This window comes from Akebia trifoliata, chromosome 13 (assembly GCF_017979445.1).
Source record: "Akebia trifoliata isolate Shusen 1 chromosome 13, ASM1797944v1, whole genome shotgun sequence".
NCBI lineage: Eukaryota > Viridiplantae > Streptophyta > Magnoliopsida > Ranunculales > Lardizabalaceae > Akebia > Akebia trifoliata.
Genome location: NC_141387.1, coordinates 32,553,529 through 32,580,814, shown reverse-complemented (window position 1 = coordinate 32,580,814; position 27,286 = coordinate 32,553,529). Strand labels below are relative to the sequence as shown.

General features: G+C 34.4%; 2 protein-coding genes and 1 pseudogene across 2 annotated transcripts; 1 reads left to right on the top strand and 2 right to left on the bottom strand.

Moving 5' to 3' along the window:
- Nucleotides 1-3,650: 3,650 nt before the first annotated feature.
- LOC147388364 (pentatricopeptide repeat-containing protein At5g06540 pseudogene) lies at nt 3,651-6,709 on the bottom strand (annotated as a pseudogene).
- Nucleotides 6,710-8,503: 1,794 nt separating this feature from the next.
- On the top strand, nt 8,504-10,644 carry NANA (Eukaryotic aspartyl protease family protein). Its single transcript, XM_086421288.1, has 2 exons — nt 8,504-9,205; nt 9,738-10,644. The coding sequence occupies exons 1-2, from the start codon at nt 8,628-8,630 to the stop codon at nt 10,543-10,545; spliced, it is 1,386 nt and encodes a 461-aa protein (XP_086277414.1). The 5' UTR covers nt 8,504-8,627; the 3' UTR covers nt 10,546-10,644.
- Nucleotides 10,645-19,680: 9,036 nt separating this feature from the next.
- On the bottom strand, nt 19,681-21,355 carry PCAP1 (plasma-membrane associated cation-binding protein 1). The gene is made up of 5 exons (XM_086421538.1): nt 21,198-21,355; nt 20,909-21,026; nt 20,719-20,808; nt 20,552-20,636; nt 19,681-20,244 (listed from the first exon to the last, which is right to left on the bottom strand). Exons 2-5 carry the CDS (start codon nt 21,017-21,019, stop codon nt 19,907-19,909), a joined length of 624 nt encoding a protein of 207 aa, XP_086277664.1. The 5' UTR covers nt 21,020-21,026; nt 21,198-21,355; the 3' UTR covers nt 19,681-19,906.
- Between the last annotated feature and the right edge of the window lie 5,931 nt (nt 21,356-27,286).

Here is a 27,286-nt window from a genome sequence, read left to right as displayed (position 1 = left end):
CTGAATATGATACTAGATAGATCTTCTCGAAATATCTAAAATATATATATATATTATAATTGTGAAATGGACACTTGGATCAAAAGTTACAAAGAAAATCTTCAAAAAAAAAAATAAATAAATAAAATCTCAATTTTGTTATTCATTTTTTGTTATAAATTGTTGAAATAGATTGAAAAAAAAAAAAAACATTTAAATGTTCAAAATTAGAAGTATTCATTCATCATTCGTGGTAAAAAAATCTGTCAAAATTGATCTCAAACTTCATTGGGAACCCCAAGTATGTGAAGAAGATGAGAAAAGATTAATTTGGGTATTTCAAAAATATTATAAGGTGATGAGAAAAATTAACTAAATGGACTATTAAGACATCGCCCAAAACTTAGGGATTACTTAGAAAGAAAGCTCTCCAACAATGTCCTTTTAAGTAATTTTTCCTAAAGCAAAACAAACACTCTATTTTATATCAACACCCCAAAGGGCAGTTTGGACTTTGGAAGTAGTATTGTAATTTTTAGGAAAAAATGTTTCTCCTTGTAAATCATTTTCCTAGGAAACGATTTTTCATTTGAAGTGGTGTATGTTTTTAGTAAACTTCTTAGCTCAACGTTCTTAAAAGCATCGTTTTTGTTCTCTTTTCGGAGACCTCTTACATCCTCCATAGTCTTCTGATGAGTAATTTGCTTTGCCTTACATCCGTCCCAAGATTCTTCTAATACATTTATGAGATAAGCTCGCACATGTTGAGCAACCTATACATGTATTGCAAATCTTTACTAAATATGACATTGGATTTATAATTTTTTGAAATGTGATGCATTTCCGATATCGTAAAAATAAAACATATATTGTAAATATTAAACGAATCAATGATTTACTAGAATTATTTTCTAATCAATCTACTTCAATTTACTCATGAGAAAGTGTCAATTTTGTATGTTTTAGCAAACATATCTTAAGGGGTTAGCTGAGATGGTAAGAGTGATTGGGTTTGGTACTCAGGTCACACTTTCGAATCTTTACATGTCTCTCTACTTAAACGTGATTATATTTAATTGATGAACACATGTTAGGGTGGTTGGTATGTGCAACTACGCCAAAGCCAAAAATATTTAAAAAAAAAAAAAAAACCAAAGATGGTCATATGTTTTTATTGTAAGCGATTGGTGAAACAATAACTGGTCAATAGTTGCATCAATGGCTGCAATAGCTATAACAAAAATAGAGAAAATATCTCATTTTAATTGGTGGCTTGTGATCCGTCCAAGCATAATAAAAGAAAAATAAATAGCTATATAAATCAGCTTCTTCTTAAAAGATCGGCACATAAAAAATTAAAAAAAATTAAAAAAAAAAAAAAAACCTCAATGAGGTTTGCGATGAGATAAGGTTTATAAAGCAGTAAAATCTCATCTGAGACCAAGATGATTTGGGCGAGATGGCTAATGTGAACCATCCATCACATTGACTAGAGATCCAAGATTGTTTATTGATATTAAAATATTAATCAAATTATATAGAAACTTGGTCCTAATAAATATTTATTTCTTAATGGTTTGAATTTTTATTGCCAATATAAAAACTTATTTTCTAGATCATCTACTAATCTATTGTAGAATTAAAAAAAATGGTATTATTTAAATATGAATTTTTATTAATAAATATTAATGATAATTTAAATTAATTTAAACAGTTTCTGTTGGAGACGATGTAAGAGGGAGAAAATGAAAGAGGATATAGTTCATTTTCCATTTTATATTTTTGATAAATATAAACTTTATTGAGCAAAAGAAAGAGATACAAAGAGTTGATCAAAGTGACCAACCAAAAACGAAGTACCATACAACAAATTCCATCTAAATACAAAATCTTCAAATCACACCTCTTTAAAATCGGGAGTTATCTTGGCCCCAAAAAATAACCACCCAAGAATGATAATCACAAGCTCATGACAATACATCGCTTCGCCTTTGAAAACTCTCATATTCCTCTCCAACCATAAATCCCATGTAATTGCAAAAACTAAAAGCTTCCACAAGATTTTCACTCTCCTCGAGAATAAGTTAAGATCCCAACATTGAAAAAGAGAAGAAATCGAATTAGGGTGGACCCAACAAACTCTAAAAGGATTAAAAAAAATATATATAGGACCAAATGGTGGAGGAAAAATTGCAATGTAATAAGATGTGGTCCACCGATTCACTAGATGCATTAATGCACAGAAAGCAAAAGTTTGGAGTCAACCAATTAAAGAAACAAACCTTGGAAGAACCCCATATGAAAGCAACCGGGAAGGGAACGTGAGAGGTAGTTGTGTTTACCATTTCTGAGACAAAGGATTTGACAAAGAAAATCTTCCTTTTAGTGAGAGTCCACTCTCTCTCGTCATCTCTCGTGTGGTCCCAACGAGCCTCATCAAGTTGAGTCGTAAGGTTTATCATATCTTGAAACTCTCAATCATTGAAAATCCTCCGAATCTCAAATCCCACATAGTTTCATTTCCCTTAAAGTTCAAGAATGTAGCACAAGGTAACCTCTTTTTTGACGAAAGGTTGTATAGGTGAGGGAATTGAAGACAAAGAGTCGAGTTTTAACACTACCAATCCTCCCAAAACCTAATCCTTTCACCCTTCCCCACCCTAAACTTCACCCATTTCCAAAGTTCAGACCCAACCTTCATGATAATACTATACTTGTACAAGGTCTTGACTTCCTTGCTCTCCCACTTATTTCTATACTACCCATACTTGGCTTTTATAATCTGTTTCCAGAAACTAGAATTCTCAACTCTGTACCTCCACAATAATCTTCACAAAGTCTTATTCGCTACCCTAATCCCGAGACCCCCATTCTTCTTCGCCTCACAGACCAACTTCCAATTCTCAAGGTGAATCTTCATATCCCCGCTTCTATAATTCCACAAGTCCCTCACAATTTTATTCAATTTATCCTCCACTCTCCTCACAATTGAAAAGAAGGATAGATGATAGACCGGGATGTTAGACAACGTGCTCTTAATCAAAGTGAACTTGTCACCCTTAGATAAATACTTGCTTTTCCAAGAGTTCAAATGTTTCTTCATATGCTTGATCACCAAATCCCAAATAATCTTTTTCCTATACTCGGCACCTATTGGCAAATCCAAGAATGTTGATAGATAGGCCTTCTTTTGGCAATCAAAAAGGCCAACCCATCTAGACACCCCCTCATCCCCTCCTACCCCAAACATCTTGCTATTATAGGGAAATAAGGCATAATGAAAGTGGTTCTACACGAAAATTTGAGTGGTCATAAATACCCTCACTTTTATATTTAAATTTAATATAATTAGGGTTGTTTCGGTATTAAAAAAAATTCGAAAAAATTGTAACCTGCATGTGCTTTGCTTAATTATCAAAATTACAAACATATCCTTTTTTTTTCTTTACTATGTAATCTTTAAAAACCTTTTAATAAACATTTTAAATTATAAATAAATCCTTTTGATACATGTGCGTTTGCACTCTCCACCTTCTCTAGTTAATTAAAAAAAAGAAGAGATTACTATGTAATGTTCAAATGGGCTCTATTTTTAAGAATTTCTATTTTCAGATCAATTTTTCTTGTAACGCATAAATCATATAATTGAAATGATGTCTGAAAAATAGAACTAGCAGCTAACAATACATTTGTATTCCAATAAAAGAGCTGTAAGGAATGTATGTTAACCTGTTTACAGCCAAGTTTTACAAGTAAATTTGATCCTCCAAAGAGCCGACTTTTTTGGTGTCAGCAGTGAGCAAAACCTATTAAACAATTTGTGTAAGCGAAACTTATGGAAGAACCAAAAGTTCGTAGAAGCTGATCCAATACAGAATAGTGAGCTAGAATCATGTATAATAGCTCAAACATAGTGTAGCTTTTGGGGTTGCAAAACCAAACATCCAAACTTTTAGGAGTTAAAATGACTAGAATGTTGCTTGTGATCAAAATTCCAAGGCGTTCAGTTCAAGTAGCATAACTTTCCAATTGCCACATTTCAGACTTACCCTAATGACCTTTCGGCCAAGCAATTCATGGAGAGAGAATTTGAAATTGAAGAAATATGGTGTCAATTAAAACCATTACTTGTAATCATATTTCGTACCGTTGCTATAGTTCAAATGGAATGAGTTTTGGTGATGATGATCAACATTGTGCAAACAAATCATTTGCGTTGTAAGATTGTCTGAAATGATCTCCATGCGAACCCCACCAACAAAAAAACAACCGTAACCACAGACATGACCTGGAGGTGCAACAAGAATCAGTTGACATGCTTTATGAGTCCTCCCCAACAGACTGTGACTTCCATACATACATACCTGTACAATAACATAACAAAATAAATGAATGTCGAAAAGAAATCTCATGTATATAATAATTTTGAAGGATTTACAAGTCGAGAACGCTGTGATTCCTCTGCTTGTCACATCTTCCTAACTCCTTCTCACATCCTCACTAGAAGTTTTGTTACCAGTAATCATTACAAGAACACCTCCCATCTTTGAACATATGGAAGCGGCTTCTGTCTCGCACGATAATCTCTCGTCCTACAATTCTTGAGATGATCTTCGTGGCTTCATGACAATCTGTACAAACTCTCAGATTCTTCACAACCCGAATCGTGGTTCCTTCACTAGTGCTAATGAGACCAAATGCAATTGCCAACTTCTCACTATGAGTGGATAGTGCACTCTCCTTCTCTTCCTCATTTACACAATGCACCACGAGATCTGTGTTCGGTTTATACCCGGCTAGCTTCATTCTTGAACCCAATTCATTAATCATCGAGTAGATTTTGTCAGTCTGAGGATGAGATCGGTCTCCCATGACAAATACATGAACCGTGTTGTTGACCTCTATCCAACTACACCCGGGAGTTTTCTTCACCCCATTCTCTCGCATCTTTAGCCTACAACTCGCAGCATCATCCAACCTACCCATAGAAGCATAAACATTGGCAAGATAAACATAACTTCCAGAGTGTCCGGAGTCAAGTTCAAGGATATGTTGCACAACACGCTCTCCCCTCTTAACATCTCTATAGATTCGACAACCACCGAGCAATGCACCCCAAACTATAACATTGGGTTTGATCGGCATCGAATTTATCAAATCCTCCGCTTCATTGAGCCGTCCAGCACGACTGAGAAGATCCACCACACAACCGTAATGCTCAACCTTGGGAGTGACTCCATATTCTTTGTCCATCATGTTGAAATACTTAAGCCCCTTATCGACCAACCCTGCATGAGTGCACGCCGATAATAATCCCATGAAAATGATCTCATTTGGTCTCACACCACAATTAAGCATTTCAAAGAAGTAACCAAAAGCCTCTTCGGCATGCCCGTGCATGGCCAACCCTGAAATAATTATACTCCAAGAGATTACATCTCTCTCCTGCATCTTATCAAATACCCGCTTAGCCTCTCTTAGACATCCACACTTAGCAAACATGTCTGCTATTGCATTCCCTAAGAAAAGATTCAACTCCATCCCACTTCGTTTAATAAGCCGATCAATCCATTTCCCCAAATCAAGTGCACCCAAGTTCGCACAAGCCGGCAACACACTCACAAGTGTAACATCATTGGGCAATACACCACCCACTTGCTGCATTTCCCGAAAAAGATCAATCACATCGGAGTACTTCTCATTCTGCGCATACCCAGCGATCATAGCATTCCAAGAAACCACATTCCTCTCGGGCATTTCATCAAAAAGCCGACGAGCAGCATCAAGGTTGCCACATCGAGCATAACCCGTAATCATAGTCGACCAAGAGACCAAATTCTTATTGACAATTTCATCGAAAACCCATCTCGCAGAATCAATTTCTCCACACAAAAAATACCCAGAAATCAATGTGTTCCATGAAACAACATCTCTAACCAGCATTTCATCAAACAGTTGGCGGGCAATAACCGGAAAACCAAATTTAAAATACATATCTATAAGAGAATTTCGAATAAAAATGTTGGATTGGTGACCTTTTTTGACAATAAGAGAATGAATTTTTCCACCATCGATGACGGAAACAAGGCCAGAACAAGCCTTGATGATGGAGGTGAAGGTGTATTCGTCTGGGTCTGGGGCAATTGGAGATGACAGTTGGTAGTTGAAGTAATGGAGGGTGTGGGCCCATTGGTGGTTGTGGGCGCAGGCTTTGAGGATGGCGTTCCAAGCGAAGAGGTTTGGGTTGGAGAGATGAGAGAAGATGAGAGCGGCGTGGGTTAGTTTAGAGTGAGTGGCGCAGATGCCTATGAGTTTAACTGCAATGAGATTGGGATCAAGATTGGGAGGTGCGTAGGTTAAGAGCTGGGCTTGTATCTGTGAGAGCTGTTTTAAGCTCAGTTGGGCTGCGCATTTTAGCAGGAGATTGGTGAGCTTTTGATGGTTGTTGGGTTGAAGTGCCAGATTGAATATGAAACCTTTCAAAAAGAGTCTTTGATGCTTCTGAGTTCTGAAAGGTATTAGTTCAGAAAACAAGGTGAGTCGGTTAGGAACTCAGACGAGTTGAACCACCTGGTTAGTTGATGAATTATTGGATGGTAACACGTAGGACTGCAACTCAGGCGAGTTGGGTTGGGAATTAACCCGCATCCAACCCACACTTGAGAAACACTAACCCATGCCCAACCCGACCTCGGGCATGAAATGCTCCACTCAAGTCGGGTAGGCTCATTAATACTAGATAATTTAGTAATGAAAATGAGTCATATAAAGATAAGGGAGATCTAAATAAGTATAAAATTTATAATTATTTATCTTAAAAATATATTTCTAATTTCATATGCAATGAAATTATAAGCAAATGTCAATGAAAATATTATGATGATTAATTAAAGTTTGAAATGTGAATCACAAAGAAACAAAGAAATTTTAAAATATTTTTAAATTATAATGATAATAAGTTCGGGTTTGGGCAACCCGGTGTCTATCCCCAAACCCAACCTAGTTTGGTTCGGTCAAAATGTTTTTTGCCTAAACCTAGGCCCATTCCCTAGCTAATTGTGCCCAAACTTGACGTAATGTCAAGTTGAACCCATCGGGTTCAGGTTTGACGTGCTCAAGTTGCCGCCCTATTTACACATTGAAGTCCAAATCATGATAAATTTTGATTCTTTTTTTGAAATCTTTTACGTAAAATTATTAGTCTCATGGTGATGAAGTATAATTTTTTACTATTATAAGGAGAGAAGGCATAATATAAGTAGTAGGACATCAAAATTTGAGAGGCCATAAATGCCCTTATTTTTATATTCAAATTTAATATAATCACGGTCATTTTAGTAAAAATTCAAGAAAATTGCAATCTATCAAGTTACTTAGTTTTTAAAATTGTGGAAGTATTTTTTTTTTCCGTAATGGCCAAGACATCCTCCAAAAAGGAGGGGTCTTGAGTTCAAACTCCTCATTGGCCACGCATTGGGATTTATCCCTACTTATTATATGGTATGTGTGATTTTTAAGTATTGCATGTACTTTGGGGATTTGGGTGAGACATGGTGTTTTAAGAGGCCAATTGCCTTACCTTTGCTAGTAGGACTTATTATGGGCTCGAAACCCCATCATGAAAAAAAAAAAATTTACTTAATTTTCAAAATTACAAAAATGTATTTCTTTTTACCTCTATGTGACCTTCAAAACCCATTTAATCAATATTTTTAATTACAAAAAAACACCTTTGATAAGTGTGGGTTTGCCCATGCCTCCTTCTACCCTATACTAACTTAAATTTGAATAAATTGCATTAATCAAATGAATCATGATCCATAATGGTGTCCCGTTGGTATAGAATAGGAACGGCGTTTACATGGCTAGTTTTGGCTGTAAATGGATTGGACTCCTAAACAAGCCGGGCACGCAGCCCTATGTGTTTTAAATCCAACAAAAACATGCCACATAGAAACCGTATGTTTCTATATATAGCAATATGACACCGTTTTGGATCGCAACTCTAATCAAATATGCATAAGCACACCCTATCATTAAAAGTGCAAGTCATTGTGGGATTACATATTGGGTTTTGTCAAATTTACATTTTATTGATTAAACTGTCCTATGGTCTCCTCAGACCACAGTTTTCAATATTTGGTTTCCTATCTCATAACCATTGCAGATCTTTGAATTAGAGGGAGTAGAAGTGGGGATTTCGGTTGGGGAGTTTCATCTCGCTCATTAACGATATCAAGATTACTCGGGTGACTCATTCTGATCTCGGACGATTTTCAAAGTCATATTTCAAATTTTGACATGTGCTTTATTGTTTTTGTCGATGTTGGACATGTTTTTATTGGATGCACCCTATTACATTTTGGGAATCTCATCTGTTGGAAAATATATAGGGAGGTATATTCAATATTCACCAAAACTTGAAAGGGTATATCTAAATCACCCATAAATCAAACCGTTACAAAAAGGCCATATGAATAGACACAAATGAAGGCAAGGCACTTACATTTTAGCTCATGATCTTTTTTAGTTTTTAGAATGACTATTCTTAGCCACTTTTTCTCTTCCTTGTCTTTTTCCCTTAACCATCACCATTTGAAACTCTCCTTCTCCCTTGAAAATATTCATAAAACGTCAGAAACCAAATAATGTCAATTCTATTGTTACTCTTGATTTTCATCAATGGGTTCATTTCAATTCCCACATTCGGCGAGAAGCCATCAAAGACAATGCGGTTCAATTTGATTCACAGACAAGCCATAGAAATCTTCGAAGACATCATTGGACCGCAAAAAACTCGCTTAGATCGCGTAAACGAGCTCATTGAGGACGATAACAAGCGTACACAAATGATATACAAAAGACTGGGTGAAAGGAGGAAAGTTTTAGGAATGCCCGAGGCACAGATGACATTATCTTCTGGGGCCTATACGGGCACAGGGCAGTACTTTGTTCCCTTTCGAATTGGGTCACCGGCACAAACATTCTTACTCATCGCAGACACTGGTAGTGATCTGACATGGGTGGATTGCCAATACCGTTGTCATAATTGTCGGAGAAGTCGTCGGGGCCATGGTCGTCGTGCTCGCCTTCGCCGTAGATTATTTCATGCCGATCAGTCATATTCTTTTAAAACAATTCCATGCTTAACACAGATGTGTAAGGAACTACCGCTTTCTCTAGTTCAGTGTCCAACTCCGATGACCCCGTGTGCTTACGATTACAGGTAATTGGTGCCTTTCCGTCTATTTTTTTCATTTGATACAATAGACTTGAAATTATGGTTTAAAAGGACGTGGGTTGAGATAGTGAGAACAGTTTTATACAAACAATTGAAGAAAGGGTTGGGATCAATCATACACACACACAGAGTGATTGGAATTTAATTGTGCCGCAAATCTTGTGAAGAGCTCTTACTTTATTATCTTTTCGATCTCTTCTCCCCTTTTGTTATTTTTTCCTTCATACCCTCCAATTTTATTCCCTTTCCTCTTCTCAAGATATGGACACACTTGAATTAAGTGAAGATATGGCTTTAGAGTTGATTAGAGGAGGAAGTTGGCTTGTGCAACCAAACCCAATTTTTTTTATTTATTATTCAGATATGTAACACATGAGAACCTACGTTGGATTGGTTTTAAGTTTTATTACATGAACAGTTCGATATTTTCCACGTCTTAATGTATATCGTTTCTTGAGCCTAATAATTTTTATTGTAGTAATCCGCATTTTAACTTGGTATCTGATCTTGCAAGTAGTTATGAGGACCAATCACGGACCTATGGATTCTTCGCCAATGAGACCGTGACGGTGGACCTTACAAACGGCCGGAGAATGAAACTTCAGCAAGTCCCAATTGGGTGCAGCAAGTCTTTCAAGGGATCGAGCTTTCATGCAGCCGATGGTGTCCTCGGGTTGGGTTTCAGCAAGTATTCCTTCGCCACTAAGGCCATGGACACATTTGGTGGAAAATTCTCATATTGTCTCGTCGATCACTTGAGTCTGAGGAATGCTTCCAATTACCTTATCTTTGGTGCCAATGAAAATATTGAGGTAACAAATATGCAATATACGGAGCTCGTCGTTGGTGTGATCGAATCCTTCTACGCTGTAAAGGTTCTCGGCATCTCCATAGCTGGTGAAATGCTAGACATTCCAATGGCCGTATGGGACGTGAACGATAAAGGTGGAGTTATACTTGATTCAGGTACAAGTTTAACTGTGCTAGCTGAACCGGCGTATCGGCTTGTTATGGGCACTTTGAAGTTGGCATTTAAGGGATTCAAGACATTGGACGTAGCACCATTTGAGTTTTGCTTCAACACCTCAGGATTTGATGAGGCTATGGTGCCGAAATTAGCATTCCATTTTGTTGATGCAGCTCAATTCGAGCCACCGGTGAAGAGTTACGTGATCGAAGTGCTAGATGGAGTGAGGTGTATCGGTCTTGTACCGGGCGATTCGGATGGTATTTCCATAATTGGGAATATATTGCAACAAAATTTCTTATGGAACTTTGATCTCATCAGTGAGAAATTGGGCTATGCACCTTCAACCTGTACTTAGAAGTTGAATCATAGTGTTGTTGAGGGTGGTGATGAGGATGCTCTTGTAACATTTTTTTTCTTCTTATTTTCACTTATATATATATCTATATATATGGGAAGCGTTTGGAGGCCTTAGTGAGCGCCAAACATTATGCCAAGCATTTTTTAATATATGGGCTAGAAATTTCAGAATGTGCTGATTTTTTGTGAGGAGGATCTCTATAGCGAGGAGATTATCCTCACAAAAAGTCAGCCCATTCTGAAATTTTAACCCCATCAAAAGTGATTTACAAATAAATGACGTTCCACGATTCTTCAAGATGTAAATTGGGATTATAAGTTTTAGAATGGGCTGATTTTTTGTGAGGATGATCTCATCACCATAGAGATCATCCTCACAAAAAATCAGCCCATTCCAAAATTTCTAAATCATATATTGAAAAATGTTTGAGAGAGAGTCAATGAAAAGCATCTATGATTCCTATCCACTCTCACAACATGAAGTGTGATATGATGTTCCAGGTTGAGATCACTTCAGCATTATTCATATATATATATATATATATATATATGATATGATGTTCCAGCTTGAGATCACTTCAGCATTATTCATATATATATATATATATATATGATAGTGTTTGGTAGACAACGTTAGAGGGACAACGTCAGAAGACAAAATTTGTCTCATGTGACTTAAAAGTTTTGGATTGAGCTGATTTTTTGTGAGGATGATCTCTATGATGAAGAGATCATCATCATGAAAAATCAGCCTAATCTAAAATTTTTAACCCCATCAAAAGTGATTTAAAATTGTGAACTATTATTTTTTACCGTTAATTTGTAAACCGCTTTTGATGGGAGTAGAAGTTTTAGATTGGAGTGAGTTTTTGTGAGGATGATCTCCTACCATAGAGGTCATCCTCACAAAAAATCAGATCAATCAAAAACTCTTAAACCATATAAGACAAATATTGTCTTCTAACATTGTCCCCCTAAGATTGTTTGTCAAACCCTACCCTATATATATATATATATACAGTATACCTTTATGCCTTTGAGTTGACTGATAGGTTCACAAGAAGGGTAAATAAGTAAACTGAAAATGTGACAGTAAGGTGCGTAACTATTTTGTAAAAATAAGTAACTGTAAAGAAATCAGGCAAATGGCTGTGTTAGTAAATATAATAATAATAATAAATAATAAAAAATGAATCCTTAAAACAAAACATCCATATTGACCAATACAACAAATTGTTGTTCGTAAACATCAACAACAATTATTACCGCTAAAATTGATTTAAATGTGCTCTGATATCAATTGGTGGAACAAAATGTCAACACGACACCTTGGAAAATAATGCATTAAAATCACGGTGAAACAAAGTAGATGATCATTTTCTCAGAAGTGTTAACACCTCATAACCTACATTCGAATCCAATTAATTAACCATGCTATCAAGTATTGGACTCCCTAAAAGCTTGTACAGTCGACCAATCCAAACTCGTTTTTAGTGCTCATAAAATAGGCTTAAATCCTTCAGAGACTTGATTAATCAATTCTAGTCGTAAGTGTTGGAATTGCCTTCCTAATTTATGTATTCTAAAAAAGACCATAGTTTCGTTGGGCTTGACCCTACCTTTGCAGGCTTAGGTCAAGGGTATAACCCTTATATTTTTTTGGGTGAGCCAGGCCAGGTTAAAGGACCCATGGACCCAATTGACACCCAACCATTGACAACCCACGACAGTTTTGTATATATAGAGTTTTCAATGGGCCGAACCACTCTTTTCTTTTTACAATTAGCTAATTTAGGCCCAGCCCAATCCACCAGCCTACATTTGAAAATTGGGCGTGGTAGAATTGCATTTAATACATGTCCAATATTAAATGAGTCCGATTAGCCTTACTAAGTTAGTAAGGATTTCACCCTGACTAAAAGTCATTGGGCTAAGTTTTTAGCATCCAAAAACATGATCCAATGCTTCAGGGTTGTAAAGAGTAACACAATCACACAAAACACAAAGATTTACATGATTCGGCAGTATGCCTACGTAGATCGAATAGAACAAAATCAATCACTATTATCTCATTAATTTTATAGTCCTAGAGATGTTTATTTATAAAACTCCTCAAAACAGAAACTTCAAAAATAGAAAATCCTTTAAGAAAATATTACACGATCAAGACATTTACACAATACTTTAAAAAAAATGAATTCAAAAAGTTATTTTGTACCGTTGAATTTCAGTTTTAAGTTTGGGAGCTATGTGGAAGTTGGGTAGCCGTCCATTTTCAAAACCTTGGATTAAGTTCAAAAGAATTTTTTTTAAATTTTTTTTTTTTTTTTTTTGGATTTGTGGTTTTCAAAGAAACTTCGAAGGCTGTGGTAATCCATTTGAGCAAAACGACTCTTAGTAAGAAGTAAAATCTTTATTAAGTTAGCAAGAAAAATGTTTCTCATATTAAATCAATTCATGAGAGGTGTCGTAACCCTACTATTGTCAAAAGCAGCAAAAGTTGGAAGGTTGGTGACAGTTGATTGCAATCTTATGAAAGGCTGGTGGTAGCCAAAGAACATTTTTATTTCCCAGTTTTTTTTTTCATTTATTATTATTATTTATTTATTTTTATTTATTGAGTTAGTGGGTAGTATTATATTCGAGACTGATTTTTCAACTACCAATCAATTAATAGTGGGCCACCACTTTAATGATCAATCACCAAAAAACCATAATGATCACAAATCTTAATCAAACAGTTAAGGGCAACAGTTTGATGATAAGGTGGACAAAAATAAATAAAATATCTCAACCACTATGGTTTTAATTTTTTTCATTTCTTGTAACAATTGCCCATCCAACCATTATGTTTATTTCAATTGTAAATTTAGTAACATAGATTTGTTCCCCTCTAATCATGTATTCGAAATTGAGTGGCTTATCGACTTACTGTATTCCACATTGGAAAATTTACATGAGATCGGGGGTGTAAACCGAACGAAGCGGATTCTCTATAGCACACAATTCTTGTAGCAACCTGTAGCACAGATCCAACAGAAGAGAGAGAACTATCTTGAAAAAAAAAAATTAGCATCACAGCCGCTTGTTATAATGACTTAGATTTGATTTAAAAAAAAAAATTCAAAAAACAGTTGTTTTCCTCCTGATCTATATCTTTGAAAATGAGCAGTTATTGAACACCCAATATTTTAAGTGAGGGATCTAATTGTATGGTTGCTGTGGCGCTCTTTCAATCATTGGTTTTGTGCTACAGGGTGTTACATGAACTAGGGGTGCAACTTGGTCCGGTTCAAACTAAGAATCAAACCAAACCGATAGCTTTAGGGTGGGTTGGTTTTGGTTAGAACAAGTTGTAGTTTGGTTTTGGATTACAAAATTGGAGAACTGATCAATTTGGTTTGGTTCTCTGATCAAGCTTGTATAAAATCGAATCAAATTGAGAACCGAACTCTTATGCAATAAATAAATATATATGTATATAATAATTATTATGAATTATTTTAGGACTTAGGACATAGATTAATGATTTTTTATGGATAAACTAATGATTTTTTATAAATAGATTAGTGATTTATTGTATGAAATTTTATATTTATTTTTCCATTAAACATTATTTACAATTTATAGAATATTGGCAACCCATAGAACGGAACCAAGCATTATTTACATTTATGAGAATACTTTGACGTGTGGACCATAAGCTAATAATTGAATCTGTTTAGCAATCTTATTAATATCCATTCTATTGTATTTCTCTCTTCCTTATCTTCTATTACTATTATATTTCTTCTTTTACTTCATGCATGTATGTGAGGCTGGCATAGATACTAGAAATCTTCTTCATTGATTTAGAACTGAGGTGTCCGTTTGTTGGGTCCCATAAACACACACAAAAAAATAAAATAATAAAATAATAAAAAAATTAGGTGGATCGACAACATCATCGTCAAATTATCATTCTAATAATTTAAGTTTGGTTGGACAAATCACATTCGCCAATTCAACATCATCGTTAGAATCTTATTTAAAATTTTTGGATTAGTTGAATGAATGTTATTCATCAATAAACTCCGTTTATTCGGGTTATCAATCCTTGTTCAATTGAGAAAATCATAAGAGGCATTTAATATATTTGAGGAAATAAAGTTTTTTTTTTTTTTTTTAAATAATTTTTTTATACATATTTCTTTCTTACTTAGCATGGGAAAAAAATCGAAAAAGACTCTATAGCCAACTCTAATTGTAATTTTGTGATTTTGAAAACTTAACTTGAACAAGTCAAATAATAATCTATAATTATATATTAAAGGGTCAGGATAGGGTGATTCGTTGAAAAACTCATGATCCCGATCATTAAAATGGAAAATCCAATGGTTGTGATTTATTCTTATCCTGATAACTATTTACATTTTGTATTTAAATGGAATTGAGATTATGGCGTTTTTCTATGGGTTATTTCTATAAATCACCCGATCTTGACTCTATATTAAATTTTTTTTTTTTAATTATATTTAAAAAAAAATTATTAATATTTTAAATACATAAATTATTTATTTTTTGTTCTATATATATAAAAGTATCATATCCATCTCAATAAATAGGCATAGTTTTGATCCATCTCGGAGCATTTTGAAGCTGATTTGACCAAGTTGAGTCAAGTTGAATCCTTGAGTTGAGTTGACTTAGGAAGAGGTTAAAGTTAACTCGTCGAGTTTTAAAATTATGGTTTAAAGTCGATTCTAAAAGGAAAATGAATGTGGATTCACAAAACAATGTCATATATGGTGTATAGAGGGGACTGTGAGTTGGTTTGCGATTTCTCTTTAATACACTACAATGTTTTACTTGGTTAATCAAATTGAATTTGGATTTGTAATTTGTAGTTTGCCACTCTAAAACAAACCCGATTCATATAGGTAGACAAGGATACATAATTCTTTTATTTGGTTCGCTAAGGTTCTTATATTTTTTTAAGGGTTTTTTTTTTTTTTTTGAGTAGATTTACATGTTTTGTTAACCCCGATTTTATAAATAGACATTTCTAGGGCTGTAAAATTTAATAAGAGAAAATAATGAATGTTTTTGTTCTGTTCCAGAGATGTAGGTACACTGTTAAACCATGTAAATCCTTGTGTTCATTTTTTTTTTTCTCTTTGTTGATTCGATTATTTCATAGAGAATCTGTCCCTCTCTTTCCTTTTTGCACCCCCATATTACCACACGAGAGGGACATGGACATTAAAAGGGGATCTTATCAACTTAGTTCTAACCTAAGATAGATGTACTGAACCTCGACCAGGAAAGCATTCGATCCCGTCGAAGATCGAGTAGGAAAATAGGAGATGATCTCGAAATCCCTCTCGTGGATCCTAAAGAAGGCTCACCTATGAGACCACACTAAAGCGGTTTTTCGTGAAGATAATCGGCCTTCTGTAGTACACCAAGGGCATTCCTGGTTTGCGGTTTGGTAATGTAGAAACCAATCTAGTAACGAGGACTTGATCCATCGTAAACTGGATTTGGGATGTGGTACTAATCCTGTTTATTTGAGTGACCCGACCCATAAATTGGCCAGATACTTGTGGAGCAGACTGGGCTTGGACATGGGCTTTTTTTATTAGTCACAGTCCTAACTATTAAGGAATGGGCTTGAGCTATGATTTTGAAACTTGGTAAAATTTGGACTATTCCCAGCCCGGCCCATTAACACTATCTCTTGGGATGTTGTAAAATACCATATGAGAAGTTGATGTAGGGGAAATTTTATTTAATTCCCAATTTGCCCTTCTTAGTTCAAACCTTAACAACCACTTCACATGTTGCGTGTGGGGAAACTAGTGTTGATAGTTTAATCTCATGTCCCTGTCCTCTACCTCTCTTCATACGTGCGTACAGCTCACCCTCACGTACCACGTTTCTTTAACCCGAGTAGGTGATTTAGACATGCCCTTCACATGGCTCCTTGACCTAGGTCTTTTTTTCTAGAATAATAGAAAAATAACCTATTTGTTCAATTTTAATATCTATAAAACCCTTATTTTCTCAGCAAATACCATCATCCTTCACCTCTAAATAAACAAATTCTCCCCTTTTAAACCTTAAAATTTTGAATCGTGATGAATGCACGCAACTGGATACACGATTGATGTGGTAAGGGCACAGAACTATAGATTGTTTTTTTCGGGATACATGGGAAAAAGATGTGCGATTTTATACCTTTATCATGTCAGCTGCGTACCCAACCACATACTAAGATCACATGCTTAGTCATTATTCTAAAATGTTATCTTTTTGTAATTTTAAATCTCAAAGACAAAATGATGGATTTTTGGATAGAAAAATTGAGAATTTTCTACAAGAGATTAAAGAAGATGGATTGTAAACCTGGTTAACAAGCCTAAAAACATAATTTTTCTAAAGTTGAGAGTGGGTTGAAGAAGAAGTTCTTTTTAGGAGAAAATCAAGGCTTTTTTTTGTTTTGTTTTAGAATTGAAGATGAGAGTATTTAGGACATTTTATTTTAGCCTCTAAGATGAAAATGGCTTGTATCTTCATTTTTACTAGAATAAATGTTAGTTTTATAATTGAAAGTGAAATAGTTGGTGTTGCTTGTCGACTTGCTATTAGATACATTTTTTTAAGGGTATTTAATGAAGCTCTTATTAGTGCACTCTTTAAAGTCCAATAAATACACTTTGAAAATTGGATTTTGTACCAAAAATACCCTTAAAAAATATTTGTTTTATCAAGGTTTATTTATTGACTTTAACAAGCATAGGCACACGTTAACAAAATTCTTTAATGAAAATGGTCAAAATTGTCCAAATTGAGAGGACTGTTCATTTTAATTTTGAAAATAATGTCTAAAGAAATATTTTCAGAATTATAATATTTAACGAAATCTATGAAAACGGTACTTAAGATGATTTGTGGATAAAAAACTATAAGCATTTGAAAAATCTATAAAATAAAACTGTTGCTAAGAAACAATCAATTCGCTGTTTTTGAAAACTGAGTAAATGTAAAACACTTATTTTAAGAAAATAACAAAACATATACTAAGCACAACGATTAAAATATTTTCTTTCAAAGCATGTTTTTCATAAATTTTCTTATTAATTCAATTGTACCGACAACTGGCCTTGCACGAAAATACTCATTCCTACTAATTTGTTGTGGGTTGGGATCCGTTGAATCCTAATAATGACTCATGAAAAAAAACACATGATCCCAAACTTTTAAACGCAAAATCCAATGGTTGAGATTATGACTTTCTTGATAATACAAATCTCAGAGATCCTTATCCTGAGGATAAATCTCAATCATTGGATTTTGCTTAAAGGGTTGGGTTCATGTTTTTTTTTCATGAATTGTTCTTAGGAGTCGAGGGATCCTAGACCCATTTAATATTTATCTTTTGCATATATTAAAATCATCTCAAATAATTATCTTTCTTTGATTAGAGTTTTTTTTTTCCTTCATATGAACTCATTTTTCATTTATTTTATCCTTATTAATCGTACCACTCATACGTCTCAATGTCTCCATTTCTTGTATGTGTTCGAAGTACAAATATTGCTTTATAGTCGAAGATCAATCTTATTTATTAGATATCAAAATTTAAAATGAAATTGCTAATCATTCTTGTGTGACAATATTCAGAACATTTAATTCAACATTTTGGCTCACAACATAGGCTTCAAGTATTGGAAAAATGGTTAAATTGAACAGTCAGAAACAACTCATGAGAAACTTCAATATAACTGATGTTTTAGTGTGGGTCCATAAAGATGTGAACCAAATATTCATGGCCCCCTTGTTAGAAACCACTCAATTATTTATTTATTTATTTTTTTTTGGGGGTCATCGAACCCATGTCATGAATGCTAGGTCCACCTCTTGGTCGACCTTCATATCAATAAAATCAACTTCACCATGATTTGTCTCTCCGTATAATGGGACATATTTAACATAACTCCTTTAATTAAATAAATTTGCGTTATCTCCTCCAACATTTGCCAATGATTAGTTCAGTGCTATGAGAGACCCAAACACCTCAGTTAACTCTATTGTGTAAATGTCTTGTATTCTATTGCGCTACGCAGAGTAGCGGTGTGCAGGGCAATCGTGTGTAACCTTTTTTAAGAGGTACGAAATGATAATCATGTGTTTTTTTTTTTTTATAAAGATTTTTCATTTTTAAAGATTTTTATTTTGATGAGTTTTACATGTTTTGATAATTTCTGATCTTATAAATAGAGATCTCTAAGCTTATAAAACTTATGAAAAAATAGTGATTGTTCTTAATATCTTTCGTGGACGTAAGCACACTATAGAATCAAGTAAATCCTTGTGAGTTTGTTTATCTCTTTGCTATTTTGTTTTTTCACAACCCACCCCCCCACTCCCCTCCCAAAAAAAAAAAAAAAAAATTTTGAATCACCGATTAGTCTAAATTTTGATGTACCAAGTAGTGTGCAAAAGAATAAGATAGCTACCAAAACCCAGAAGCATAGAATCCCTAATAACAAAACTTTGATAAGAGTCTAGATCAAAGATATAAGGAACCAATTAATTCACATTTACTAAAATTGAGGGTGGCATGCAAATATGCTTTGTTCTCATGGGAGCTAATTAACCGAAAAACATTTTTTTCCCTCAACCAAGTTCAAAGATGGATTTAAACAATAGGACCACAAAAATTCAATCCAATCAAATAACTTATAGTCTCCACGTATTGCCCTTTTCCTATTCCCTTCTGTTTAAATTCAAGTCTTCTATTATTGAGAGTTTGTATTTGCTTTCAATGTCTCCATCTACATTATTTTGGGTTTCAATTATATATGAACCATACTATATATTTTTTAATATAAATTTCAAATCAAACCTATCATGAAATTACATCAAACAAAATGTGTGAAAATAAATAATATTGTACATTTTATTTAAAATTACTATATACCCCCAATCTCATCATCCTAATAAAAAATTTAACAGATCAATCCTGATTTGATCATAATCTAATAAACTTATTAAATAAAAGAATTTAGAGTACAAATTTGACAAACACAAATAGGTTTTTCTTTTATGAAAGAGAAATGAGAGAGAGAGAATTAAAGAGGAGAGGAAATGAAACTAAGGACCCCACCTCTCAAAACTTAAAATAAGACAAATACAAAATACAATGAAACATCTCCACAGAACTTAAATCCATAATTAGAACATATGGAACAAGGAGAGCTAATCCACATAAAGAATAACAAATCATTGAACCCAAACAAACTTTATAACACAAACTGTAAGAAATATATATAGAGATAAGAGATAGCGAGAGAGATGAGATAAGCCTTTCATGTTCATGGCTTTGCTGGTTCTGAGCATGATTCTTCAACTTTGACCGGTTCGGTTGGAACCGGAACCGGTTCACATGGTTCGGTTTTCTCTTTCACCTCTTCAACCGAAGTCTTTATTTCTTCTTCTTTCTCTATCTCTTTCTCCTTCTTCTCTTCTTCCACCACTACTTCCTTCTCTTTCTCTTTCCCACTTGTTTCTTCTGTTGTGGTTTCGGTCTCTGGTTTCTCTTCTGTGATGACAAAGGTTGAGACTTTCTCGAACACAAAGAAAACCGGTCCAGAGACTAAACTCGGTCCGAACTTTGAAGATGCTTCACAGACTTCTTTCGATCCTGGGAACTCTGTTTATACAATTTTAAAAAAAAAAAAAAAAAATCATCAAAAAGAGGATATATATATTTTTTTTACAGATTCTATTGGCACGCCAGATTTTACTTACAACAAACTATTCATTATAAAAGTATAATCTCTCCTTTTTAGTTAAACACATCAATCAAGAAATGGTTTTTAACAATATATTGATGTGTTATACGTAAAAGTTGGTGTGTTAATAGAATCTCTCTTTAAATTTTTAATTTTTAATTATACCCACCAAGGAATTAAAAATTTAAAATAGAACAAAATTAAGAAAAAAAGATTGAATTTTACCGATTTTTGCTAGTTCTTTCAGGAATTTGTGAACCTCTGCTGAGCTCTTCTTGATTCCTGATTCCTTTCTTTCCTTCACCAAAGTCTGTTTAGAAGATAAAATCAATTATAAGTCTCTCTGTAACTGTAAGACCAAAAGCAAAGGAAAAAAAAAAAAAAAAACAGACCTTGATTTCAACCGAAGAAGCTTCATAGATTTCAACAACTTTGGCTTGGATCTCAGTCTTTTTGTCTTCAAATTCCTTGTTTATTCCCTCCTGTCATACATATTAGCCAAAAAAAAAAAAAAACAATTTTTTTTCCTTTTAGTTTCATAATTAAGAAGATCAAAACTATAAGAAACAAGAAATAACCCACCTTAGAATCATCAAAGGACTTGCATGCTTCAGCTGCAGCAGTCTTCTTAGTGCTGTTTTTCTCAAAAACCTTCTTGAACTTGGGAAAAACCTTTGTTTTCCAGTAACCCATCTTGTTTCTGAATCCAACAATCACCAAAACTTCATTAAAAAAAAGGAATCAAAATATGGGTCTTTAAAAAACAAAAACAAAAACAAAAAAATCTATAAAAACAAAGAAATCAAACGTATGGGTATCGATATTTTTCACAAAATTTGACAGAGAAATCTATAATTATAAAAACCCATACAAGAAATTGAAGAACAGATGCTTCTTTCTCTGTGTCTTTGCCTGATTGTGTCGTTTCTTTTCAAGTCGATCTCAAAGAAATATTTCTGCCAACTGTCTGTCCACCGAGCAAAGCAAGTTTGGACGTTGAGAGAGCGTGGCAAGATGATATAGAGCTTCTTGTTATTAATCTACCCAAATTGTTGTACAAAATTACGAAATAACCTCACTCATTCATTCAAAATTTCAAATAAGGTAGATTTATTTTTCCAAATGACTTAACTTATCCTTAATAGTTGGCCACAAGAACTTTTACTGATAGGGACTGTTTGGCTCATATCTTTCTATTAGAAAAATACCTTTTTTTTAATAAAACAAATGAGAGATCCATAATTGCTTTTAAGAACTTCCTTGACTTGGTATTGATATTCTATCCATGAATTTATGGCACAAGCAATCCCAACTTGTTATTTAGATTTTGTTCTCATACTCAACCTCTCCTTATCCAACAATAGAATTCAAAGGACAAGTTTAGATGTCCTAGGAGTTGAGTCAACTCATGCTCATGACTCGTGAGTGGACTTGGGCAAGTCATATGAAATATAACTCGGCAAGTTTCCAAGTTAACTTGGTAAACTGACCCTTTTTGGGTTTTATATCAAGTGTGGCAGCTTGGGTCCGGGATAGTTCTTCCCTGTCAAATTGGATCAATTTTTTGATTTTGGATTGATTTTCGGTTGTAAGGATAATACTTAAGTCCTAACCTAATTTAATGGACTTGGAACCAGTTTAGACTTCAACTTTAGCATATAAGTTTGGTCTAAACTTAGATCTATAGTCCGCAAATTAGGTTATTGGGTAGAAGATGTTAAACCACACTAGTCCCACCCAACCGATGTGTTGAGAGGACCATGTAAAAATCTCTGTCTTTTGTGTGTGGTGCATCTTGATTTACTTTTCTTTGTGTACTGTTCTTGGATCAATCTCTCTACATGAAGTTGGTCCCCGCTAAGGCTCATTAAGTTGTTTGTTCTATAATTGAGTCATGCTAGAGTGACATTAAAATTCACACCAATTCACACATTGCTAACGTAGAGATGCGCACAGAACCATAGATGCTTTTTCACTTGTATCTCTCGATGAAACGATACCATAGAAACATCCACATCAGCAATGTGTGAATCAGTGTGAATTTTAATGTCACTCTAGCATTTTGCTTGATTAATTTTATCGTAATTGCTTTCTTGTTGGGGGAGAAATATTTTTGACTTGCACAGTGTCACATTGGTGGCACCAAATTAATCGCGTAGACCATTCCATCAGCTGAAACCACATTTTTAGACTATGACGTTGGTTGAAAACATCATACATTGGGGTGATCTCACATTATTGCTAGCTACTTGGTAAATCTCATGAGGGTGATTTGACACTAGTGTTTCAAGGTGCTAAGAACTTTCTCATTGCCTACTCACTAGATACCCATCAATGTGCGTCGAGCCCATGATGCCTGTGATCATCCCTCGTGGCCTCCAAATGAGAGTCCTTGTTTCATGAATTTATCCCATTTTGGCAATGGTTTTATCTACTTCACTATATGTAAGGTGCATGCCAAGCCTATGGCTTATGATAGTAGGTGTACCCTTCATGTTTGGAGGGTTTGAAAAGCGTTGACACAACAAGGCTACATGGTTACTTTGGTGTTGTGTTCGTGTGTGAAAATCCTATAGTACACATGGAAGCCTGAAAGAGAAATGTACTTCTCTTTCAGCTAGGCAAAGTTGGTGCGCATCTCCAAACTTCGCTGTTTTTTGCTTGTTTGTTGGCATATCTTGTCTTGAGAGGACATCTTTTTGGGCTAGAGTAAATTCAGGACAAAGGGGTAGCAACTATCTTCAAAGAAAAGACTTTGAAAGGCAACTGGTACGATGAGAGCCGCACTATGGAGCTGATAAGAGCTTGAGAAGGCAAGAGAGGTGAACACTTCCGGGGCTAGTTAGTGTGAAGACTTTGTATGTTGAATGTAAGTGATTAGGTGTTACCTTTGATCAAGGGTGACATATGGATAGGGTTTGATCTCAAGTGCATTCGTTTTTAATGTATCCTAATGGTAGTGACTAAGGGTAGGCACGTGTTAACCAAAACACCACACGTGGCAAGATAGTGATCTTAGGGTGAAACTATGTCGACCAAGTATCATTTGTGGAAATGTGATTGCCTTAGAATCGGACTCACATTGATCATGTTGTAGATAGATAAAATATCAAATGAGTAATATTATATGTGATGCTACCTCGTTGCCTATAAGATCTTATAAGTGTCACGATTATTTGTCATATTTGATATTTGATGGTATAAACCTTTTAATCCGTTCAATTTTTCAGATGCAAATGAATTGGTTATTGGCCATGCATTAGGGTAATATTACTATGAGATTGTTTCGCCTTTAGGTGGAATAGGATTTAAAAGAGTGGCCTTCGACTTGTGGGGGCATCACCCTAAGGCGGCATTTCCTAGAGATGTGATAGTGTATAGAGGTGTAACTTTCATCCTAGGATGGCATTGCTTAGAGTCAACATCAGCTAGAGGTGAAAAGTGTCTAAAAGCTCAACCCCCACCTTGAGGAAGCATTACCCATAGAGAGAAAAGTGCCAAAAAGTGTGGCCTCGATGCCCAGAGGGGACCTTGCTTGAATGTAAATATGTGCTTAGAAATATGGCCTTACCTTGATGCATTATCATCCATATGCTAAAATTGATAAAAATAATGGCCATCACCTTGAGATGACATTGCCCAAATCCATAAAATGCTTAGAAGAAAGTCCATACTTAGATTGACAGTTTCCTTAGGTGGGATGGTTTTCTTTGAAGCACAACGCTCATCCCAAGGTTGCATCATCTAGAGGGGAGCAGATCCTCTATAATACTTTTTTCCTATTGTTCCTTATTGTACTCTTTCAATAATGGAGAGGCAATGTTGAAATATAAAAACTAACATGTCAACCATGTAATGATCATGATTTAGATCAGATTCGAGAAAAAAAAAAAACATGTTAAAAAAATTCTTTTTAAACTTGATCAAAGGCTTTGAAAATGAGAAGTGCCTCTGGTGATGTGTAGATCACTATTCACTTCACATAGATGTTTCCATTTGTTGAACTCACATCAAACTAATTTTCAAATAGAGTCGTGATAATCTGACTCCATTCACAGAACTGTAGATCCTTTGCTTCGGGATACACACCAAGTACAAAGATTTATGGTTCTGTGAACTGCCAGGTCAGGGAGAGTACAACAAACGGAGTAAGATTATCATTAATTAATCTTTCAAATAAATGAAATTTCGGCTGTATTAGCAAGTAATTTCAGAAATTGTTTGAATTGGTCATTGTTTCAATCATCATAATGAATTATTTAACCGAGTTGCAAACACTCCCTAAGAAATCATGATACAAATTTCCCAAAGGGTACTTTCGTTATTTCACTTCATAAGTCGGTTCGTATGTAAGTCGGTTTGTACTAAATTATAATTATAACAAAGAAAGGGTAGATTCGTAAAATAGAGAAAGTCTGAGGTTTCAGATGAGAAGTGGTGGGGGCCGGGACAGCTGGCAATCCCCTCATTCAAGGTGGATATATTTGAAAGTGGGCCCACATCCTTCTAACCTTATGTCTGTCTGTCTTTCCAAATTTTAACTTGGCTCACGTGGCTTCGCTGGATTTTAGAAACACGCTGTCGAGTGGACTAACTTATTAAACTGCCACCGATTCTATGGAGAATCTCCTGTATTACAAACCAAAGCTTCCGTATAGCTACAATTCGATCCCATGTTACTTGGTTTGACGATGTAATTACACAACATGACACACTACACATGCAATGATTATCGATCATCTTACGATAAACTAAGACTTCGGTAGCTTGTGTGGGAGATAAAAATGGTTTTTTTTTTTTTCATATATTTTTTATTTTTACATTTTTATTAAATATTTTGATGTAAAAATTCACACCTCTTTCTTTGCGATATTTCAATTTAAATTTATAAAAAAAAATTTATTTTAATATTAGTGTGATACCTGCCCAAGAAACTCTAATAATTACATTAGATTTATATAAAAATTTTGACTGAATCAATCAATCTTAAAATAATTTTAAATTTTAATATTAAGATTATGAGAAAAACTCTTGACCATCAATAATTATGTAGACTATTCTCCAACCAAAGTATTGGCTTATCTAAACACAACTCCTATCAACAAATCCGATTCAAGTAATGGAAAATGAACTAGAATAGAGTTTGCGAAAGAAGAAAATGGATGCGGTGGTCCAAAAGTCCAATGTTAAATAACCAAAGTCAATAATTTGTTTATCTAATATAATTCATAGTAAATCCATTATAAAGTAAAGAGCAACCCAAACTATTACTTGTGGAATCCAATTGATTAAGGGTACTCGAAACGATACTTGACATGATTCGAAGAACATGTCGTATATAATAGAGAATGCACATAATCAACATTTGCAACCTAAACAAAAATCGGAGTAACACATAGCTCAGAGATTTCTACTTATATATAAGTATATAATGGGTCAAGTTAAGAAGGATCACTTGTGAAGGTTGTTCCCAAGGCCTTAGGTTCAAACCCATTGACCCCTTCTTATACTAAATGCTACCAGTTAACCACTAACCCCACCAAACAAGGCTGATTTTTTGTGAGGATGATCTCCTCACCAAAAGTGGTTTATAAATTAATACTAAAATTTGACGGTCCAAGATTCTCCAACTTTTAAACCAGGATTAGAAGTTTAAGAAATATCTTTTCTTGGTTTTTTTTTTTTTTTGTTGTGAGAATGATCTCTTATAATAGAGGTCATTCTCACAAAACAAATCAGTCAATTCCAAAATTTCTAGCCTACATAGGAAAAAACACATTGGCTACGTTATTCGCTCTTGAACCCCACCCTTATATGATTATGTTACATAGGCTCTGTTTGGTATGCTGCAAATCATTTGCAAATGCAAGTAATTTTCTGAAATTTCAACAAATGATTTGCAGTACAAAATTTACTGCAAATCATTTGCAAAATTATAATGAAATTTTTTATTGCAAAAATCAACCAATCACAAAAAATATTCTCAAGAGATTTTCCAATGGTTACCAAGCAATAGTAAACCATTTGAACTGCAAATCATTTGTAATGTACCAAGCAGGGCCTTCTATCAAGAAATTTTCACTTAACAACCCAACCAACCCAAAATAACTAGGACATGGACTTAGATATGAATAGCTTGGTTTAGGCTCGAATTAAGTTGTTGAGTTTGGTTTCATGACATGCAATCCAATTTGCTTGACTTGCACCTTGATTTTTTCTAAGGTTATCATTGGATCAGGTTCAGATCAAGTTGGGGTGGATCTAGAACCAATTAATCTAGTAAGGATCGAATCCAGACCTATCCAATAAAAATCAAATCAAATCCGATTTGGTATAAAAATACAAATAAACTTCATATATTGAAACAAAATATGCATTGCAATTTGCATAATTTTTCACATTTTATTGGATCAAGATCTATTGGATTGGGGCATAATTGATCCAAACCTTGATTTGATAGGTCATCAAATCAAATCCTTAAGATCCGAAGTTATTGTTATGAATTGTGGAGCTTGATAGTATTGGTCAATAAGGAGGTATTGTTAACCAAGCCATGCATCCCCACCAGTCGAACTTGATAATATTAGTCAATAAGAAATTTCTCCAAGGGTATTTTCATAATTTCATTGATTTTATGAAAAAACCCTAGTTAGATTTTCATGAGAGTATATATATATATATATTCGATGAAAAGGTGTAATCTGCAATTGTGTGTGTGTGTGTGTTTTTTTTTCTCTTCATAATGGTATGGGTGTGATCCGTTGACATACTTCAATCTTGAGGGAATCATGTAAAAAATCTCTGCCATTTATGTATGGTGCATTTTGATTTACTTTTCTTTGTTCTTGGATCTTTGATTCAATTGGATAACCATAAAAACCTTAATTTTGTCCAAGAGAAGATAAATGGTGGGTAGTGGATAGGATAGTGGGTTTGGGTATGATCGACGCTGTATATGTT

What these genes read in the sequence shown, in the direction of transcription:
- NANA (XM_086421288.1), top strand. Translation starts at nt 8,628, where the DNA reads ATGTCAATTCTATTGTTACTCTTGATTTTCATCAATGGGTTCATTTCA. An exon ending in CCGTGTGCTTACGATTACAG is followed by an intron (nt 9,206 to 9,737) that starts GTAATTGGTGCC and finishes TCTTGCAAGTAG; the next exon opens with TTATGAGGACCAATCACGGA.
- PCAP1 (XM_086421538.1), bottom strand. Translation starts at nt 21,019, where the DNA reads ATGGGTTACTGGAAAACAAAGGTTTTTCCCAAGTTCAAGAAGGTTTTT. An exon ending in AGTCCTTTGATGATTCTAAG is followed by an intron (nt 20,809 to 20,908) that starts GTGGGTTATTTC and finishes TATGTATGACAG; the next exon opens with GAGGGAATAAACAAGGAATT. An exon ending in GAAAGAACTAGCAAAAATCG is followed by an intron (nt 20,245 to 20,551) that starts GTAAAATTCAAT and finishes TTGTATAAACAG; the next exon opens with AGTTCCCAGGATCGAAAGAA.